At 42.4% G+C, this 18,079-nt stretch overlaps 1 protein-coding gene across 5 annotated transcripts in view; it reads right to left on the bottom strand.

The window, feature by feature from the left end:
* The window catches only part of DAAM1 (dishevelled associated activator of morphogenesis 1), a 214,121-nt gene that overhangs the window by 26,452 nt on the left and 169,590 nt on the right, over positions 1-18,079 (bottom strand). For 4 of the 5 annotated variants that reach the window (XM_073585564.1, XM_073585571.1, XM_073585589.1 and 1 more), the window contains 6 exons: positions 17,865-17,923; positions 16,314-16,501; positions 15,260-15,565; positions 14,936-15,043; positions 11,623-11,652; positions 7,846-7,949 (listed from right to left, as the gene is read on the bottom strand). In XM_073585564.1, coding sequence (XP_073441665.1) covers positions 7,846-7,949; positions 11,623-11,652; positions 14,936-15,043; positions 15,260-15,565; positions 16,314-16,501; positions 17,865-17,923 — 795 coding nt within the window. The remainder of the gene's footprint in view (positions 1-7,845; positions 7,950-11,622; positions 11,653-14,935; positions 15,044-15,259; positions 15,566-16,313; positions 16,502-17,864; positions 17,924-18,079) is intronic. The other variant, XM_073585596.1, reaches the window with a different exon arrangement.

The raw sequence follows: 18,079 nt of genomic DNA on the forward strand, positions 1-18,079 counted from the left end.
ATATGCATAAGGTATCCGCTCGCTGGGTTCACCGACTGCTCACTAGAGATGAGCGAACATCTTCGGTTCCCCACTTATTCGGCAAGTTATAAACGCTTGCCGAATAAGCTGGAGACGGAACCTGGCTTCCTGGATTGTGGCGGCTGAACAGCTGATCGCTGCCTCAGCTGCACGTGTGGTGGCTGTGTCACAGTCAAAGCACATGCATGGAGAAAGACTGTTTGCTGTGATACAGCCGCGACATGTGCAGTTGCGGCGGCGATCAGCTGTTCAGCGGCCTCGCTCCAGGAAGCCGGGTTCCACCTCCAGCTTATTCGGCAAGCCCTATAGCTTGCCGAGTAAGCAGGGAACCGAAGATATTCGCTCAGCTCTACTGCTCACACCTTTCCAGAAGCAGGAATGAGTCGAATACTCTCAGGCTCTATTGACAATGTGCCATGGAAACCAGGACATTTTTAACAGACTGATCACACAGGATGAAAGCTGGGTCCATCACCATGTCCCTGAGACTACAGTCCAGTCGATGGAATGGAAGCACCGTAACTCACCGCCTCCAAAGAAGGCACGTTAACAACCCACGGCAGTCAAGGTCATCTTCACAGTATTTTGGGACCAGCAGGGAGTAGTATTGATGGAATTCCTAGCAAAGGGTATCATGATTACTGGGGCATACTATGCTTCACTACTGCGGAAATTGCGGGAGGTCATCAAAACCAAGAAATGTGGGCATGCTCACCAAAGGTGTCTGCCTTCTGCAAGACAATACAGCGGTTCACAACTCACATGTTGCCCAAATGGAAGCATGCATGTGGCTTTGAAATTCTACTGCATCCTTCATATTTACCTGACCTTGCACCACTGAACTTCTACCTCTTTCCAACAATGAAGTTATTTTTGAAGGGCAAGCATTGTCCTGATGATGTGACTTTGATGTCTGAAATCACAACGTGGCTTTTGGAAGAAACTGTCGACTTCTACAAGCGAGGTGTTTACAGTTGCTTAAAGAGATGGGAGAAGTGTGTCTCCCTAGGTGTCATCTACGTAGAGAAGGACTAATAACTGTGCCAAGTTTCATTGCTCTCGCTCCACAGGAAGTGGGTCAGGGGAAATCTTTAATTTATTATTATTATTATGGTTGGAACGGCTGGAACATGAGTGAGAATATACAACCTCAGGATGGTGTTAACACTCTCCCTTTATCCAGTTCTCTAAATATTGGGGAACAATACTGATTACATTCAGATGGGGAGCTAGAGGTGGCTGACAAATGGAGAATGACTGCTGGTTCTGACTACACTGGATTTGTTTGTAGTCTGTAACCATGGTAACAGCCTTTATTTAAAAGTATCCTGCTAGATTGTGTCTACAGCTGCAGTGAAGACAAATGGAAAAAAATAAAATATATCATATAAATACACACACTATAATATATACATATACAAACAAACAAACATATATACATACATATGTAGGTGTGGGTAAATTGCTGCTATGCCTCACCCACCAAAAGGTCACCAAACCAGACAGCTGACACTGAGGTATTATACTGCTATATGATATTTACATTCCAACACGTCTATGAATATCTCCCACTACAAGTTCTATAGAAGGAACCATACCACCCTCCACCAAAAATTTTTTAAAAATAACTTACTGTAACTATTAACACTTTTCTGTGATTTCATTTTATGTTGTAGAATTACATACAGTTTAGTTGCTATTTTTCCAAAATCTATGGATCAATATGTACAAAGTATCTTTAACAGAACAAGGAGGCTTGTGTATGAACCGGCACGTGATATGGAGAAATGCTTTATTCTTGGCAAAAGCTAATAGCTTAAGGATGTTTGTGGAATTAAGAGAGGGTAGTGGAAGACATCAGATCAAAGAGGTCATCACCTAATCACTAAAAACAATTGCGGCTTATTAAATAATCCCTTAGGTGTTTAATTTCCGCCACTAGCTCTAGCTCAAGGTTCACTACGTCAAGATCTGTTTACTTAGGAAGGGGTGCTGAAAGCTCCGTACTTACATTGTGGTGGACTTTCCGTTGTGTTTGTTAAAAATGAAAATAAGAAAAGGACTCAAAGTCCTTGAGCTCTCAGCTTCTGATTGTTAAAAGTCAGTTCATCCAATTTTTTAAAGGGAGAATTGTCGGCACAAAATGACCGTTCAAACCAAGCACAGGCGGTCAGTGCACCCTTGGCGTGGCAGAGTAGTTCAGTACACCTTCACACCTACTTATTTTCCATCTATATTTACCTCCTCTTCCTTCACGGACCGCTCTTGGCTTTACAATAATCATAGAAAAACGAAGAAGGATTTAAAACAAGTAGGTGGGAAGGTGCACTGAGATGCTCTGCTGCACCAAGGGTCACCAATTGCCTGTGCTCTGTTTGACCATTAATTTTGTGCCGATAAGACTCCTTTTAAATCCTGTACAAAACCTTTCCATGTGCGTTAGAAGGGTATGTGGACATCATCCCCATCTTGGCACACACACATATGAGTGGTGAGCCTGGACCAACTATGTTAAAAAGAATGGATGACCATGTACTGTATTCCAATGTAGACATGTAGACAAGTGCCACTTGTATAATAATCATACCTATACTTTAGAAGTCTGAGATACACCCCTACCCCCTACTGCCTTGTGATAGATTAGTGCTGATGATGCCATCAGCGCTGGCCTATTGGAGCAGTGGCAAAGCATGGCTTGCCAGTACCTGAGGCCAGGCAGAAACTGCATCCCCAATCTAGTAATAAAGCCCCCTTTTGAAAGAATCAATGTCCCTTGAGTGCCCAATCCAAAGGTATTACTACTTTTGTGCCAACCCCACAAAGATTATGCTCACCTAATCCAAATGACTGAGAGTGCTCTTCCTCCTGCACACACACAGAGGGCCGACATAGGCGCCGCCATACAGTGATGCCACTGTGCTGCATTCACCAGGACAGTGTCTCCTGTAGGCTTCCAGGATGAAGATTGGTGGGTCAAGGGGTTTTTGCTCTCTGCTCCACCACTGTGGAGTATCAGTATCATGTTGATCCAGATACGTCATAATGTGGACCATGAATGGAAATGTTGGGCATCGAGCAAGAGGTGTGGGGCATGTGCACTACTTCATTTGCACTTAAGACACCACTGGCAATTTTATTTTTTCTCTTTTCAAATTTTGCAACCACCTCTGTGGCCACCAACATGCAACGCCACTGTATTCGAGGGCAGAAACATTCACAGCATCTCAGCAGATGTGAGCTGCACATCTTATAAGGCTGCTGCAGACTCAGTCCATGTGGATTTATCAGAAGAACTTATTTAATAAAGTCCGCAGTGCAGAGTGTTTAAGTCATCGGTATCCTGTTCCATACACTTGCAGTTTTAACAATAAATTGTAATTAAATGAGCAAAAACGCATTTCATTAGATCAGGGACATAAAAAAAATGTAAAGTGGAATATTCTTACATTTGGATCCGCTAGACTCAAGGATAAGAGGTCACTTGATGTCTGGTTCGTGCAGCCGTGACATCATTCCAAGAAGTCTCAGAAATTAGGGCAAGAGACGGATTAATACAGGCTGTTACAAACTGGTTTACAGGTCATCTCCATCGCAACGTACAAACACCCCGCTTTATCTGCATTCCCCATTATACTTGGGGAGATCGTGAAATGGCAGTGAAAAAATGAGCTAGTTTAAATGGAAACTGGGTGACCAAATGGCTCAGCTGTAACCACAGCATGGACAAGAGCCACAGAGATCAGATCTCTCTGCGTCCCCGATTTAATTGAGGAGATATCATATAGTTAAAGGGAATTTTGCTACCTGGGAGATCAGGGAATACAAGGGGTTGGGATGGCATGGCTCTGTCTTTGGGACATTTATCAGGGCGACAGTCAGTCCCCATTTTGCAGCTACTACATTCAGGTGGAGACTATATACGGTATGTGCCATTAATGTGTATAATGGGAAAACCTCTTTAAGGTAAACCAATAGTGTCGACAAGAAAACTGCTGCTTTTTTATGCTTTTTTTCCCCAGTCATTTAAATGGGTGAAAAATGTTGAAAGAATTGACTTGCTGCAGATATGAAAAAAACACTGATATTTTTTTTTCCTTACAGATTTGAACTAAGCAGCGTGTGCATGAGATTTCAGAAGTCGCATCCACTTTACTGGTACTGTAAAACGCAGAGCGTGAATAAGCCCTAAGGCCAGTTCAGACACTCATCTTCAACTTCTGAATGGACTGGCCACTGGTTTCTCGCCCTGAACTCAGGAGCCTAAGGGCTTGTGCACACGACCGTAAAAATTGGACGAGTAGTATCCGTCGCTTTAATGGATAGCATTAAACATGAAAGTGCTACAACATAATAGTACAAATGCAAAATTATTCTATGTAAGTCGGTGACTAAAAGCTTTGTTCTTTTACAGATACGAGTTACAGCCTGAGTTATAGTCCAGAACTGCGTTAACAATACTTCAGAGCTGAAATCTCCAAGCATTCTTTGCCGTCTCAATCTCTGTATAGAAGTCTTTCTGATGACCTTTACACCAGAAGCTATCGTCGTTGGTGGAAAATCTGCCTGTGGAAACAGGATGTTCATGCTGCCAACAATTTGCAAATATATGGGGATAGAATGATCAGAATAAAGTTTGCATTGTCCTGATGTACAGGACCCTTAAACGTCCCTGTATGGACTTATTACATAGTCAATCATCAATCGTAATGGGGAGAAATCTGGTAGTGATGTGCCAGTGCCCCAATGTAGTAGAAACAATGACAATAGAAATCACAAATGGGGGAATTGTTAATTAAGCAATTCCTAATATAATGTCATAGGTTCACATAAGGTGATCCTACGTTTTAAGGAGCTTGGGAAATAAGTGAACATGAAGAATGAATGTACCCAGTTGTCCATGATTATATCTACATTCCAGCTTTTGCTGACGTTCAGCCATCAGAATAATGTCCGTCAAGCAAAACCAAGATGTGCAGGAAGTAATAAACCTTTCGTGACCGTAGATATGCTTTGCTGTGCTTTGATTTTCGTGGGTGTGGTGTAGAAATTGGAAGAAAAAAGAAACCCCAATTCCCACGTTCATCATACAGCGGGGCCTGCGTCAGTCTGCGTTCATGGTACATGTAGTGACCAGGAAGAAAGTTATTGATGATTTCCTTAATAAACAAAGTAGCTGGAAACGGAGATCTGAACTGAAGAAAGCCAAGACTATTTTTAGCCCGGGTTCTGTAGAACATCTAAAATAGGATGGATTTTCTCTTTATCCAGCAAAGTGGGAGGTTTGGAAATTTTTCAAGAAAATGAGGAGCACGGGGACCGGGAATGAAAAGTTCTTTCATCTACTCTGTATTCTGGACAGGAGGACAAATTGTACTGTACAGTGCTGCTGCCAGTAGACTGGGTTCCCAGAGATCTTGTCCACGGCACAGAGAGACTACTTGACCTACGAACACCACCACAGTTCAGATTTACAAATATAGAGTTGTTTTTTCTATTTATCGGGTTTAACAGGACATGAAATGAGATCGTTCATGGTTTTCAGGAGATGTTGGTTGAACCCGCCGATATTGATGAGTGTGACCAACAGTCTAAAGTTTATGGGGGACAGATAAGGGAGATAAGGATCTAGCATCCTATTGTTCTCCGTGTGATAAACTGCCACAGGAGGAGTCTGGCCATGGCTCTCTCACAGAGGACACAGGAGCTCTCGGCAAAGTGAGCACTACTGTGCAGGAGACAGTCAGGTGAGATGGATGCTGGCTGAACAATTCACCAAACCATCATTCGGATGACAGCCATCTAAGGGTGCTTTCAAATTGCGTTCAGGCTTATGTCTGCACCCCCCCCCCCCTGCAAAACGGGATTCGGACGTATGCGCCAACGTGGCCACAGACTATAATGGTGCTGGCAGAGCAAACGTGCGCTCCGTCATGTATAATTTTCGAGCGTGTACTCTTACTGGAGAGGGACACCAAGATACAGTAGACCGTGTCTGAGGGTCCTTCCAGTAGGCGTTTATGCTTGTAAATGATGCACGACCAAGCAAACGTTTGCTCTATCAGCACCATTACAGTCTATGGCTCTGTTGGTGCATAAGTCAAAACCGCATTTTGTGGTTGATTCAGACACAAGCCCCAACGGGGCCACCGAACCAGTTCCAGAATGCAATGTGAAAGCAGCCTAAAGCTGTTTTGGGGGCTGTTTAAAACTCTGTTCACACTTTTTGGAAAACTCCTTGTGCACAAGTGAAACTAATTCATAGGCTCTATACACCCAACGGAGACTAAAAGGGTGTCCTATTGGCTTGTGTCGGGATGGTGTCTGTCAATATACTTTTTATATTTTACTGAATTTTTGATCTTTAGATTGGGCAACATACTGTATATCCAGCATTTCAGTTATGATAACAGAAAACTGGTTACCAGTGAAACAAGATGTAGAAAAAAAATATCATGGCTTCAGAACGTAGCTTTTATTGATGGTAACAACACTTTATCAACTTTCCAAACAATAGGTGATAACTTGTAGATCAGTGCTGGTCCAACTGCTGGAACCCCCCACAATTCCAAGAGAAAAAAATAGCAGTTAATGGTTTGTGTCTCACCATTGTTTTTATCTTCTATAGGGCTGCCGGAAAAAGCTAAGCATTGTATTTGGCAATGTCAGGCAGCTCCATAAAGAATGGAAGGAGCAGTTGCGCGCACATGGGCCACCATCATCTATCCTTTAGATTGGGGATAGTCTTTTCAGCTGATACTCCCAACTATAAAAAGTGTAATCTTCATGTATGGTTTCACTCCATTTTCACGTGTTGTTGGCATCGGAGGGGCTGTATAGTGCTGTCAAACAGCGAAAATCCGGGTCTTGAGAACCGCACCGATCAATCCGGCATAAGCAAAGTGCCCAGAGCGGTGTATGACCTCAATTATAAACCTATGGGTCCAGACACAACCTTCTCAACATCCTAAAGAGCATGTTTGAAATAAATGATTATTATTGGCAACAAGCAAAAAAAAAAAAAAATCACCGTCCCGTGTATTTATTTCACAAGAACACGCCAGTATTCAGCGGTATAATTGGTAATGTTCAGCTAGGCAAACATAATCACATGCCAGTGACCATACGTATGTCTCCTGTGAAGAGTGGCGTCTGATTTCAATATGTTATCACAGAAATATTTTTCTCATTGCACAAAAAATAGCATACATAGCAGAAGAAGAATGTCTCCAGGCTCAGTGTAGTCTGCTCGTGGCCAGAGATAACGAAGTCGGGGTATGAACTTTATTTTCTGCAGAGTTTGCATCTGACAACCCAACATTGTGGCAGCTGGCTCGCCTCGTTTCTTTCTACACCTACTTTCTCTTATCTCTTAAATTTCACTACTCGATAACATAGTCCACATCCCGAGGGACACCCCTCTTTCTGTGCGATGTCATAGAGAAATGTCTGAGTAACGATCAGACTCCAACCAATGGAGACCCCCTTCTACAAATCGTCAAATAAAAGTATCCACGGGTGCCCTTCACAATCGACTAGAAAAAGTGTTAAACGTTGCATTGTTAAATATTTGCAAAAACTTAATCTGGGTAATCACTACCAGTGGTCATTACTGACTGCCTTGTTCCAAATCTAATAATTACATGAAACTAGATTTCATGCAATTGATAGGACATGAGTACTATCTGCATACACGGGGCCGATCAGAGCTATTTTATAGTTGCTTGGCCAAATAGGTAAATAATTAATGTCATATTCTGAATATTAGATCGACTACAGGTAAAAAGATTCCCACATTCTCTGTAAATCTGTTTTGTAGTCACTTACCTGGAGAGAAGAATATTACAGTTCTGCGCTCGCCTTCCATCTATCACAGAAAGTTCCTTCACCTTCTTCGAGCCGAGCGTACCCTCATTGGAATCGGTCTCCTTCTAAAAAAAAACAAAAAACAAACAAACCACAAATTAAGCAAAAGCGTTAAATTGTAATCTACTTGACTGGTACGTGCTACATAGGTGCATGAAAAGACCACTAATCCAAAAATACTTTGATATTATGGTAGGACTGTGCAAAATAATTATACTGCTACGGCAGATTGAAAGCTAATGGTAATTTCAGAAGAATTGGTCATATTGTTATTGGGAAAGTTTAACTGGACAAATGCATTGGATTTTGGCCTATTCAGGCAGTGTTATAGATATCACTGGCAAGAAATCAAGGAAAATGGAGAATTCTAATAAGACTAACCTATCGCTAAGATATGTCACCAAGGTCAGCTCGATAGAGGATCGTCCAATCGCTAAAATGAAGTAGCAGTGGTGGCAAGTGCTTCTTTTGCCTTTCTTCAGAGGCTACACTGCCCCATTATGGTCTGTGGCTGACCATGAACTTGTCTAGAAAAAAATGGCTTTCTTAGCACTATGACCTAGCACGTAATTGGGGGTCAGAGCAACTGGACCTCTACTAATTGGGACATTGATGGCATAGCCTAGCATTATATCCCCTAAATTATAACACCTTTTGGAAAAATGTCCTTTAAAATAAAATGTAAGAACATGAAAAATGACTCTTGGCGCATTTTGGGAACTTTTATATTTTTGGATTTAGTGGTCATTTAATAAATAAAAAGATTGTTAATTTCTTCCAGATAATGTCAAAGTTAGAAAAGGCCGTTATTTTCACTCCACACAAAAAAAGGGAATTGTATAGTGTGTTAAGGGATTTATGTTTTTTGATTTATTTTTTTTTTTTTTGCTTTTTCTTTAATTTTCAGATTTCTGAGCTGGGTGCAGGTAGGACTTCAGTAGTGTCTAAGTAGCTTATTGGTCTTCTCACCAGGACATAAGGTTTAACAATTACTTGTATGATATAACTGTTCAATGCTGGAGAAATGGGGGTTCCTGTGTCTTTATCATAGTAAATATGGAGCTATGGATACAGCCGACTCTCTCCTGCTCCTACCCCTTTGGTTTCACCGTTTGCAGAAAAACTGCCCTATAGCAACTGATATGACTATTAAATGAAAAATAAGCAGCAAAATAAATATTTGCTAAAATATCTGCAAAGTTCATAGTTTCACAACTTTGTTCTTTCTGGGAAAGTAGAATTCTAGTATCTGATTCTAATAAAGACTGGGGGCTCAACTTGAGCGTTAGAGTATGTTCACACGACCTTTTTTTGTAGGCAAATTTGGGGCAGGATCCCTTCGTAATACACCTAGAAAAGGTGCAGAAGAATGAACATATGAATTTCTATGTAAAAAAGACTTTTGTTCACATGCAAAGTGATCTGACCGTTCTTCAGGCCGTTTCTGATAAGAAGAAGGTCCATAATTACAAAGACAAGTCAATCGAAAAGATACAAAGACACCACAAAGTCATTTGGAGTGTTTTAGTATAAAGACAAAAACACCTTAAAACGACAATTTGTTCCCAAACGACGCTAGAAGACATTTTTCAAACCGCTTCAGGAAAAATAAGGTGCTGATGAGTGAGTATACTCGTTGGTCGGGTTTTCCCGAGCATGCTTGGGTGTCCTCCAAGCATTTTGGCGTGCTCTGAGATTTAGTTTGTCGCCGTAGCTGCATGATTTGTGACTTGCAGACAGGCTGAATACATGTGACGATTGCCTGTTTGTTAGGGAATCCCCACATGTATTCAGCCTGTCTAGCAGCCGTAAGTCATAAAGCTACTTCAACAAAAACTAAATCTCCGAGCACGCCAGAATACTCGGAGATCACATGAGCAACGAGTATACAGTGCCTTGCAAAAGTATTCGGCCCCCTGGAACTTTTCACCTTTTCCCACATATCATGCTTCAAACAAAGATACCAAATGTAAATTTTTGGTGAAGAATCAACAACAAGTGGAACACAATTGTGAATTTGAACGAAATTTATTGGTTATTTTAAATTTTTGTGGAAAGTCAAAAACGGAAAAGTGGGGCGTGCAATATTATTCGGCCCCTTTAACTTAATACTTTGTTGCGCCACCTTTGGCTGCGATTACAGCTGCAAGTCGCTTGGGGTATGTCTCTATCAGTTTTGTACATCGAGAGACTGAAATTCTTGCCCATTCTTCCTTGACAAACAGCTCAAGCTCAGTGTGGTTTGATGGAGTCGTACTTTCGCAAGGCACTGTACTTACTCATCACTAGTGCTGATGTTTCCTGCAAGTGTTTCCACTTGAAAAACCTCTCTGTGTTTGCCCTCATGAAAAAAATTTAGTGTGAATGTATCCCAAGTGTTAATTCACATTGCATCTAGGGTCACATTCGCTGGTCCCATCAGGACATACGTCCAAACACCCGGCAAAAGGGATCCGGACGTATGCACCGATGGGACCATAGACTGTAACGGTAGCCGACAGACCAAACGTGTGCTCTGAGGTGCATTATTTTCGGGATTGTACGCCTATGGGAGACGGACACTAGACGCAGTCTATTAGGTCTGATTATCCGTCTCGGGCATATGCCGCGAAGGACCAGCGAACGTGACCCTAGACGCAATGTGAAAGCACCAAATTAATTACGCGGGGTAGTAAAAGCTAAGTTCATCTCTACATTCTTGACGTAAATGTCTTTTTTCTGAATGAGAAAATTAGCTTTCATTCACCCGTTGTCACTCCTATGACCTTGAATTGTCTCTTCTGCATCCCTATGTCTATATATAAGCAGGTGTCAAGCCCATGAGATTAGGCATGAAATAATGCCGAGGATCGATGGTGCACTGGCCGGGAATCGGGTATTTGTAGCCTCATTTACATAAACATTTTGCTCAGTGGTGGAACATCCATTTGCAGCCAGGATGCGATGGTTAAATTTGTGCCTTATTACCCCTACCAGGAAAGTTATTCATTTGGAGCCCCTAGAGCCCCTGAAATATTCCTGTTGAGCCAAAGTAGTAGATGCAAAGCCCTGACTTTGTAACGGGTCCCTAAAGGTTTTAGTTCTGTCGCTGCTGAATAGGTTGAAATTATATTGTTTATTATGGATTAAGTAAATTGCAGGCGCCACTGAAGCCATGCCCAATCCCTAGTCAGACGACTGAACGAGTCACACCAAGAAAAGAAAAAGGATCTACAAGAATAAAATATTAGATGTGTTATAAATGCAAAGGCTTAAATGATAAAATTCGAGAGTACGGTACCGGAGCCCTAAATGTCTCTCTTCTGAAGACCGCCTGTGTGCGCAAAATAAACCTCTTAACACATGATCATTGCGTATTGCTTCTACTCTGCAATAGTTATGTTGGATTGTGCAGAAATATCATGAAAGGAAGATGTCTGCCGCTTATTTCGGTCACGTCTAGGGGCATATGTAAGATAAGACATTCCCGGCAGGCTTTGAATGGAATCCACGTCCGATAAAGACTGTGGAATATCTAATCTAAAAACATATTACAACTAACCAGAAACAGTTAATCAAAACTAATATGGCTGTAAATTGGTGGACACCAGATAGCCGGTATAGTCCAGATACACAATTGTCAATTTTACCAGAATGGATTGGATCAAATTTGTCAATGAGCAGCGCAGACAATTCAGACGTACAACCATTGCAGTCAGTGGTACGACGTGCCAGACATGGTCACAGCAGTGGACTCACCTGCTTGATGCCGTTGTTCATGGAGAAATCCTGTAGCCAAGTCAGCAGCCAAGCAATGAGAAGAAAGGCAATCATTGCGTGCAATTCGGCGGCGGCAGCAAGTTAGAGAGATAGGAGATAGAAAGTGGCCAAAGCAGATCAGCAACATGTAGAACTATCTAGGTAAACGCTTGCAGCAAAGAGCCGTTAGGTAAAAATACAGACTCCGTGACGTCAATATATTGTGAAAGCGAAGAGATGGTCTACAAGCTTCATAGACATTCGATTAATTCTACACATCATGCACAGGTAGATTGGCGGTGGTCCTAAATCTGCTGCATCGGTAAACTTAGCCGTGCTGATTAATTGGTGCAATATTGCAATTGTCTAAACCTAAGACCTCATGCAAAAGGCAAAGCTCCTTACTATGGGGGTAGACACTACGAGCATTGCTGGATGGTGCCTCCAAATGCAATGCATTAGCCATAATACAGCTACTCATGGAGCATGTTGCATTTTCCATGCTAAAGGTCTTTTTCAGGATTTAGGTCACCAATAGCAGATCTTTTGGGAAACATCACTGATCAGCAGTTTGCAACTCCCACAGAAGCTGGACACGCATTGTACAGAGCAGCACAACTCTGAACACTGTGTAGTGGCCGTCCTTCGGTATCGCGGTCAGCTCCTATTGAAATAAATGTGATCAAAACTGCAGTACCGAGTTCAACCACTAAAGAGTGTCCAGCGCTGTGCTGTTGAGCAGATTGGTGGAGGTCCTAGGTGTGGGTAGGTCATCAATGTTACAATCCTGAAAAACCCCTTTAACTCTCACAAAAGAATTCCTGAATATGCAGAGACATATAGAAGTATAGTATGGGTGCCATATAATGGCACAGAGCAACTCGGTGCTTGTAGACAGCAGTAATAAAGTTGTATGCATGAGCCCTACACCAATAAAGAAAATTAGTTACACACCATATAACAGTAGTATACAGTATATTATAGATTAGCGAATATATTCACAGGACCCTGATCAAGCGGCCACGTCAATATTCAAGATGGGAACTTGCTGGAATCCATGGGGGCTTTTCTGATGTGGAGGCCCAGCGCAAAGCCATCATAGGAGGAAGTACACAAGGCGGAGACAGACAGAAGCCCATGTGCATGAACAGTATATGGGCTCATCATAATGCACAATTCCTCCTGTTTTAGACATGGAAATGGATTGGCCCCTTTACGGTTGCACCAATGATGTCTCCGCCCTTGAGGGTCCTGTCCGTGACCACTGGACTGGGGTCTTGTAAATTGATCATTTATCCCTTGTTAATAGATAACCTACTATGAATACAATAAATGATCAAATGCTATCCTCCATAAAGAGCAACCCAGGTAGAAGGATAACTAGACTTTGTAGTAGATTTACCAATCAAACCTGGTAAGTCTGCAGTCACTCAGTGTGACTACAGACTTAGGAATCCCCCAGCACGCGCACTGCGGAAATTCGTTGGTTTTAGTCCTGGGCACGGGGTGTATGTATGAGTTATACATACTTTCGGTCAGTGGGTGCAGCATTGCTCCATACATTTGCCAGTGACGCGTCTGGCCAGTGGGCATGTCAGACTAGAGGGAGAGGCCTCGCTCCATACAAGTGTATAAACAGCGAGGCCATGCCCACTGGTCGGGGGTATGTATAAGGCTATGTGCACACACTGCGGATTGGTCTGCAGATTTTTATCTGCAGAACCGCAGGTAAAATGACCTGCGGTTTTACCTGCGGATTGGCCAGCGGTTTTGCCCTGCGGTTTGCCACCTGGACAATGGAATAGGTGGCAAACTGCAGCGGAATCCGCAGAAAGAATTGACATGTCAATTGTTTCTGCGGATTCAAAACTGCAGCTTTTCCGCAGTTAAAAGTCCGCAGCATGTGCACAGCAGAATGTAAATCCCATAGGATAACATGCTACTGTACACTGTCTGCAGAACTGCTGCAGATCTGCTGTGGCCAAAACCGCAGCGGAACCACAGCAAAAACCGCAGCGTGTGCACATAGCCTAACTCATACATACTCTCCAGTCCCGGGTCTGAAACTGGCGAAACCCCGCAGCACACAACGCGTGTGCTGTGGGGATTCATAAGTCCGCAGTCAACAGAGTGACTGCAGATCTACCGAGTTCGACTTGGCAACCCCTTTAAATGATTATTTTTTTTTTTACGATAAATGTTTTTTGTTTTTTTTTATTTCCGATATCACAATCTGTATTAAAATTAGAAATCTTGCAATTCTTACTCTGACTACTGGGATTATTCTAGACTTCTAATTCCTGTTTCAGGAAATGCATCTGCACATTAGCCGCAGACGCTATCTTTTGTATGGAAGCATATCATGAGTGTGTGCAAATGTAATTGGATGGGAAGGGGGAGCAGGTGAGCTGTGACATCTCCTACTGTGATTGGTTGATCCTGTGCTATCAGCTGTGTACAGAGATGTGAGCAGCCATTGTAATCTTGCCTATGTAGGATAAGAAAGAGCCTGCGGAATACAGTAGTCTTTCTTAAAGAACAGGATGTACGAGTCTAAAATGGCTCCAGTGGCCAGTGTGATTATTGCAAGATTACGGATATTTTTTAATACAGAACAAGATATGAGGGAAAAAAAGTACCAAACATTTAAAAAAAATATGTAATATAAATAAATATAATATAAATGCAAAATGTGGCCATTTTCTGATGCATATTCTCTTTAACCTCAAATGTTACTAGCGTTTTCTCTATTATGGGATACTATACACAAACAAGTTAGTAATTTTCTGCAGGATATAAAATTCTGAATGTCCAACATCACAAAAATTATATTCGTTGTACGTGAAATTGGATTTAACTGTACTTGCTAATAAACATATTGCTTTCAGATTTCCCGACTTCAGCGCCTCTCCTGCTGTTCCGGTATCACCACTTCCATGTTGGTCTTGGACACATCAAGAAGCTTTCTTCCTTTCTGTTTTAGCACATATTAAAGAGGGCTGGGAGATAGGGGGACATTCCTGTCTCTAAATTGGCAGGGACAGGTAAGAGGGTTGTCTCAACCAGCTCCCGTCCCCATCGTGAGTCAGCAAGTAGAAGAAGGGAGCTCTCTGCTGTATCAAGGCCAACGTTGAGATGGAGCTGCCTGGTCGGCGAGAGGTGCACCAAAAACGAGAAACTTGACATATATCACATACAATGAAACATAATTTTGCTAGACAGCCCCTTTAACTTAGAAAATTCCTTTTATCACTTTACTACACAATTTAGATGAGTTCTGTTTAATGGCAGTGAACTTGTGCAGTGAGTCTACCTGTGGTCTTTGGTACGCGGAGAAAGTCCGTTCAATATCTTCTAGATCTAATATTTTGAACACCTTGGTATCATCAATATCAGTCCATAGAGTTCCTTCGAGTTTGTTCTATAAAGGAAAGAAAAAAAAAAGAAACATCCTTAATAAAGTAAAGATATATTAAGAGCTCATGGTCTCAAAACCAATATGTAAAGGGGTTCCTCCACCACCCACCTATCATGAGAACCGGTTGCCTGACAGTTATGTTTGCAGGTGATTATATGAAGAAATATTTAGTGAGGATACATTCCTACATAAGGACGTATACAATCTCCCTATACGCACCTCTGAAAGTTTATTCCAGTTAAAGGATTTAAGTGGGTTGGTCGGCTGAGGGATATTTTTCTTTTTCAGTGATGAACATAGAGGTCCAGGAGCTGCAGACATAAATCCTAAACGTGGAGGTCCTGGTGGTGCAGGGGGAGCTCCTGGTGGAGGAGGTGGCGGAGGTGGAGGAGCCATTCCTCCAAGTAGAGGTGGTGGCGGTGGAGGAGGAGGTGGCATCATATTTCCAGGAAGCAGAGGTACCGGACCACCTGGGGCTCCTGGTGGAGGAGGAGGTCCTCCCGGAATGGGAGCACAGATTGCTCGCTGCAAAAGCAAAATAGAAATAATGAATTCACTAAGAAAGGCCAGAAATCTTAAACTTAGAGAGATACTTCACCTTTACATGATAATAATTTCAATTTTTGAAAAAAGTCATAAAAATATATGTAAATAGTAGGATAGTTCTACTCCCAAAACTTGGGTTCATTATGGTCACAGCTCACCTCATCCACCTCCCTGCAAAATGATCTTTTGCCCAGATCAGAGCATGCTTAAAAAGTTCTCCTGTAGAATGAGCCAGAGTCAATGCGGCTGCTGAACAGACGAGGAAGTAAATTGACTGACTCATTCTATAGGAGAGTTTTCTAAGCATGCTCTGATCTGGGCAACGATCATTGTGAGGGGGGGGGGGGATGAGGTGAGCTGTGACCATGACAAACCTGAGTTATGTACTGTATATAGATGTGTTATCTGACATTGTAATCCTTTCTGTGATAATAATGAGAATGCTGAAAACTCTTCTGTAAAGGACAGGAAGTATACATTTAAGACCTAGTGGACAGTGTGGAAATTGAAAGATTATTACTTTTTTGTAATTCAAATTCGTTGCAGCACAATACTATATCTAAATAAATTTACAATCTGATTTAAACAATAGATTTTTTTTTGTCATATTCCTCTTAAAGTGGCTGTGTCAGGATACAGCTACAAGTCTCTAATGAGGCCACGTCTGTAATTTTCACATGTTCTATAAATGTAATAGTTGGTAATGTCAATGGTTGGGATTTCTTACATTATTCAGTTCTTGGATTTGTGCTGTGAGCTCCACCACCTGCTGCTTCACTTGCTTGCACTCTGTAGATTCCTTTTCTAGCTTCTCCTTCATCTTGTTCAGTGTCTCCATCATCTCCTCTTTCTCCTGAGTTTTTGCATCGCACTCTCTCTCTTTTTTCTCCAGTTTCTGCTGTAGCTCATGATGCTCTGAAATGGGATAAAGGGATAAAAGTCACGGGATCGGTTGGTTTTTATTTTGCACGCACAAATATGTCAGCCCTGCTCTACAATGGATTAAAGGGGTTGTCCGGCCAAAACCGATAAGTCTGCAGTCACTGTGCACGCACTGCACACTTCAGAGATTCGCCGTTTAAGAACAGGGACCGGAGGGTATGAGTTGTACATACCCCCTTGGCCAGTGGGTCTTGGCTCTATACAAGTGTATGGAGAACGAGGTTGTGCCCCATCTAGTGACACGGCAGACCAGTGGGCGCGTCCCACTAGTGTACGCAGCCGACCAGTGGGCGTGTCCCACTAGAGTATGCAGCCGACCAGTGGGCGTGTCCCACTAGCGTACACGGCCGACCAGTGGGCGTGTCCCACTAGAGTACGCGGCCGACCAGTGGGCGTGTGCCACTAGAGTACGCGGCCGACCAGTGGGCGTGTCCACTAGAGTACGCAGCCTCGCTCCATACAAGTGTATGGAGAGCGAGAAGGCGCCCACTGGCCTGGGGTATGTATAACTCATACATACCCTTCGTTCTCCGGTCTGAAACCAGCAAATCCCCGCAATGCGTAGTGCGTGTGCTGGGGGGATTTCTAAGTCTGCAGTCACACAGAGTGAGTGCAGGCTTATCTGTTTTGACCTGGCAACCCCTTTAAAGGGGTTTTCCCATTAACAAAGTACATTTTAATTTAATAGCTCTTGAAATAATAATAATTTCCACAACTGGATGTATCGAAAAAAAAGTATCTCGGCACAGGAAATCTTATAACTGTGCCCCTGCTGTGTATTGTGTAATGGCTGTGGCTGATTGTACAAGAACATGGTCTGATAATACGACAGCTCCTGGGGAGGAGAGGACACAAAAGAGTAAACAGACATTACAGCACGGGATCACAGCTGATGTCTCTGTATGGTCAGACACGACCATTACACAGTACACAGCAAAGACACATTTATAAGATTATCAGCACAGGGACATTTTATTTAAACACATCAAATTGTGGAAATCATTATTATTCCAACATCTATTTATTAAAATCAAGTTTGTTCATGGGAAAACCGCTATAATTTTATAAAATAGAATTGTGAGCGGTCCGGGTAGCGCTGCGATATTACAGTTTATCAAATGGAGACTATAAAATTATTCTAACTAAAAAGAAAAGTCCAATTTACAGAATAAGTGAGTAATGTATGATAGCCGGGGGGCTCAATTACTGGGATTACCCATCACGAGAACTTGGGTCCTCATTTCACCTGTTGAATGAAGCAATGGTCACACATGAGCATTACAGCTCTACTCATATCTATGGGACTGACGGACATAGCAGAGCATCGTACATTTACCTTTTCGCATCTTCTCAGCCTGCTCCTTCCACTGCTTCACTTCATTCTCGTTAACCAGCCTGTGTGGAAATGAAACAATCAAAGATACCATAAGGGCCCTGTAAATGTGGAAAACAAGGGCTGTTGTACATATAACAGGTCGGACATTTGCACATCCAGTGCTACGTTATAAGTAGTCTTCACTGCTAGTAATCCAAATGGTACAATAATGTTGT

Source organism: Dendrobates tinctorius, unplaced genomic scaffold, assembly GCF_039654945.1.
Source record: "Dendrobates tinctorius isolate UK_male_01 unplaced genomic scaffold, ASM3965494v1 ptg000010l, whole genome shotgun sequence".
NCBI classification, from domain to species: domain Eukaryota; kingdom Metazoa; phylum Chordata; class Amphibia; order Anura; family Dendrobatidae; genus Dendrobates; species Dendrobates tinctorius.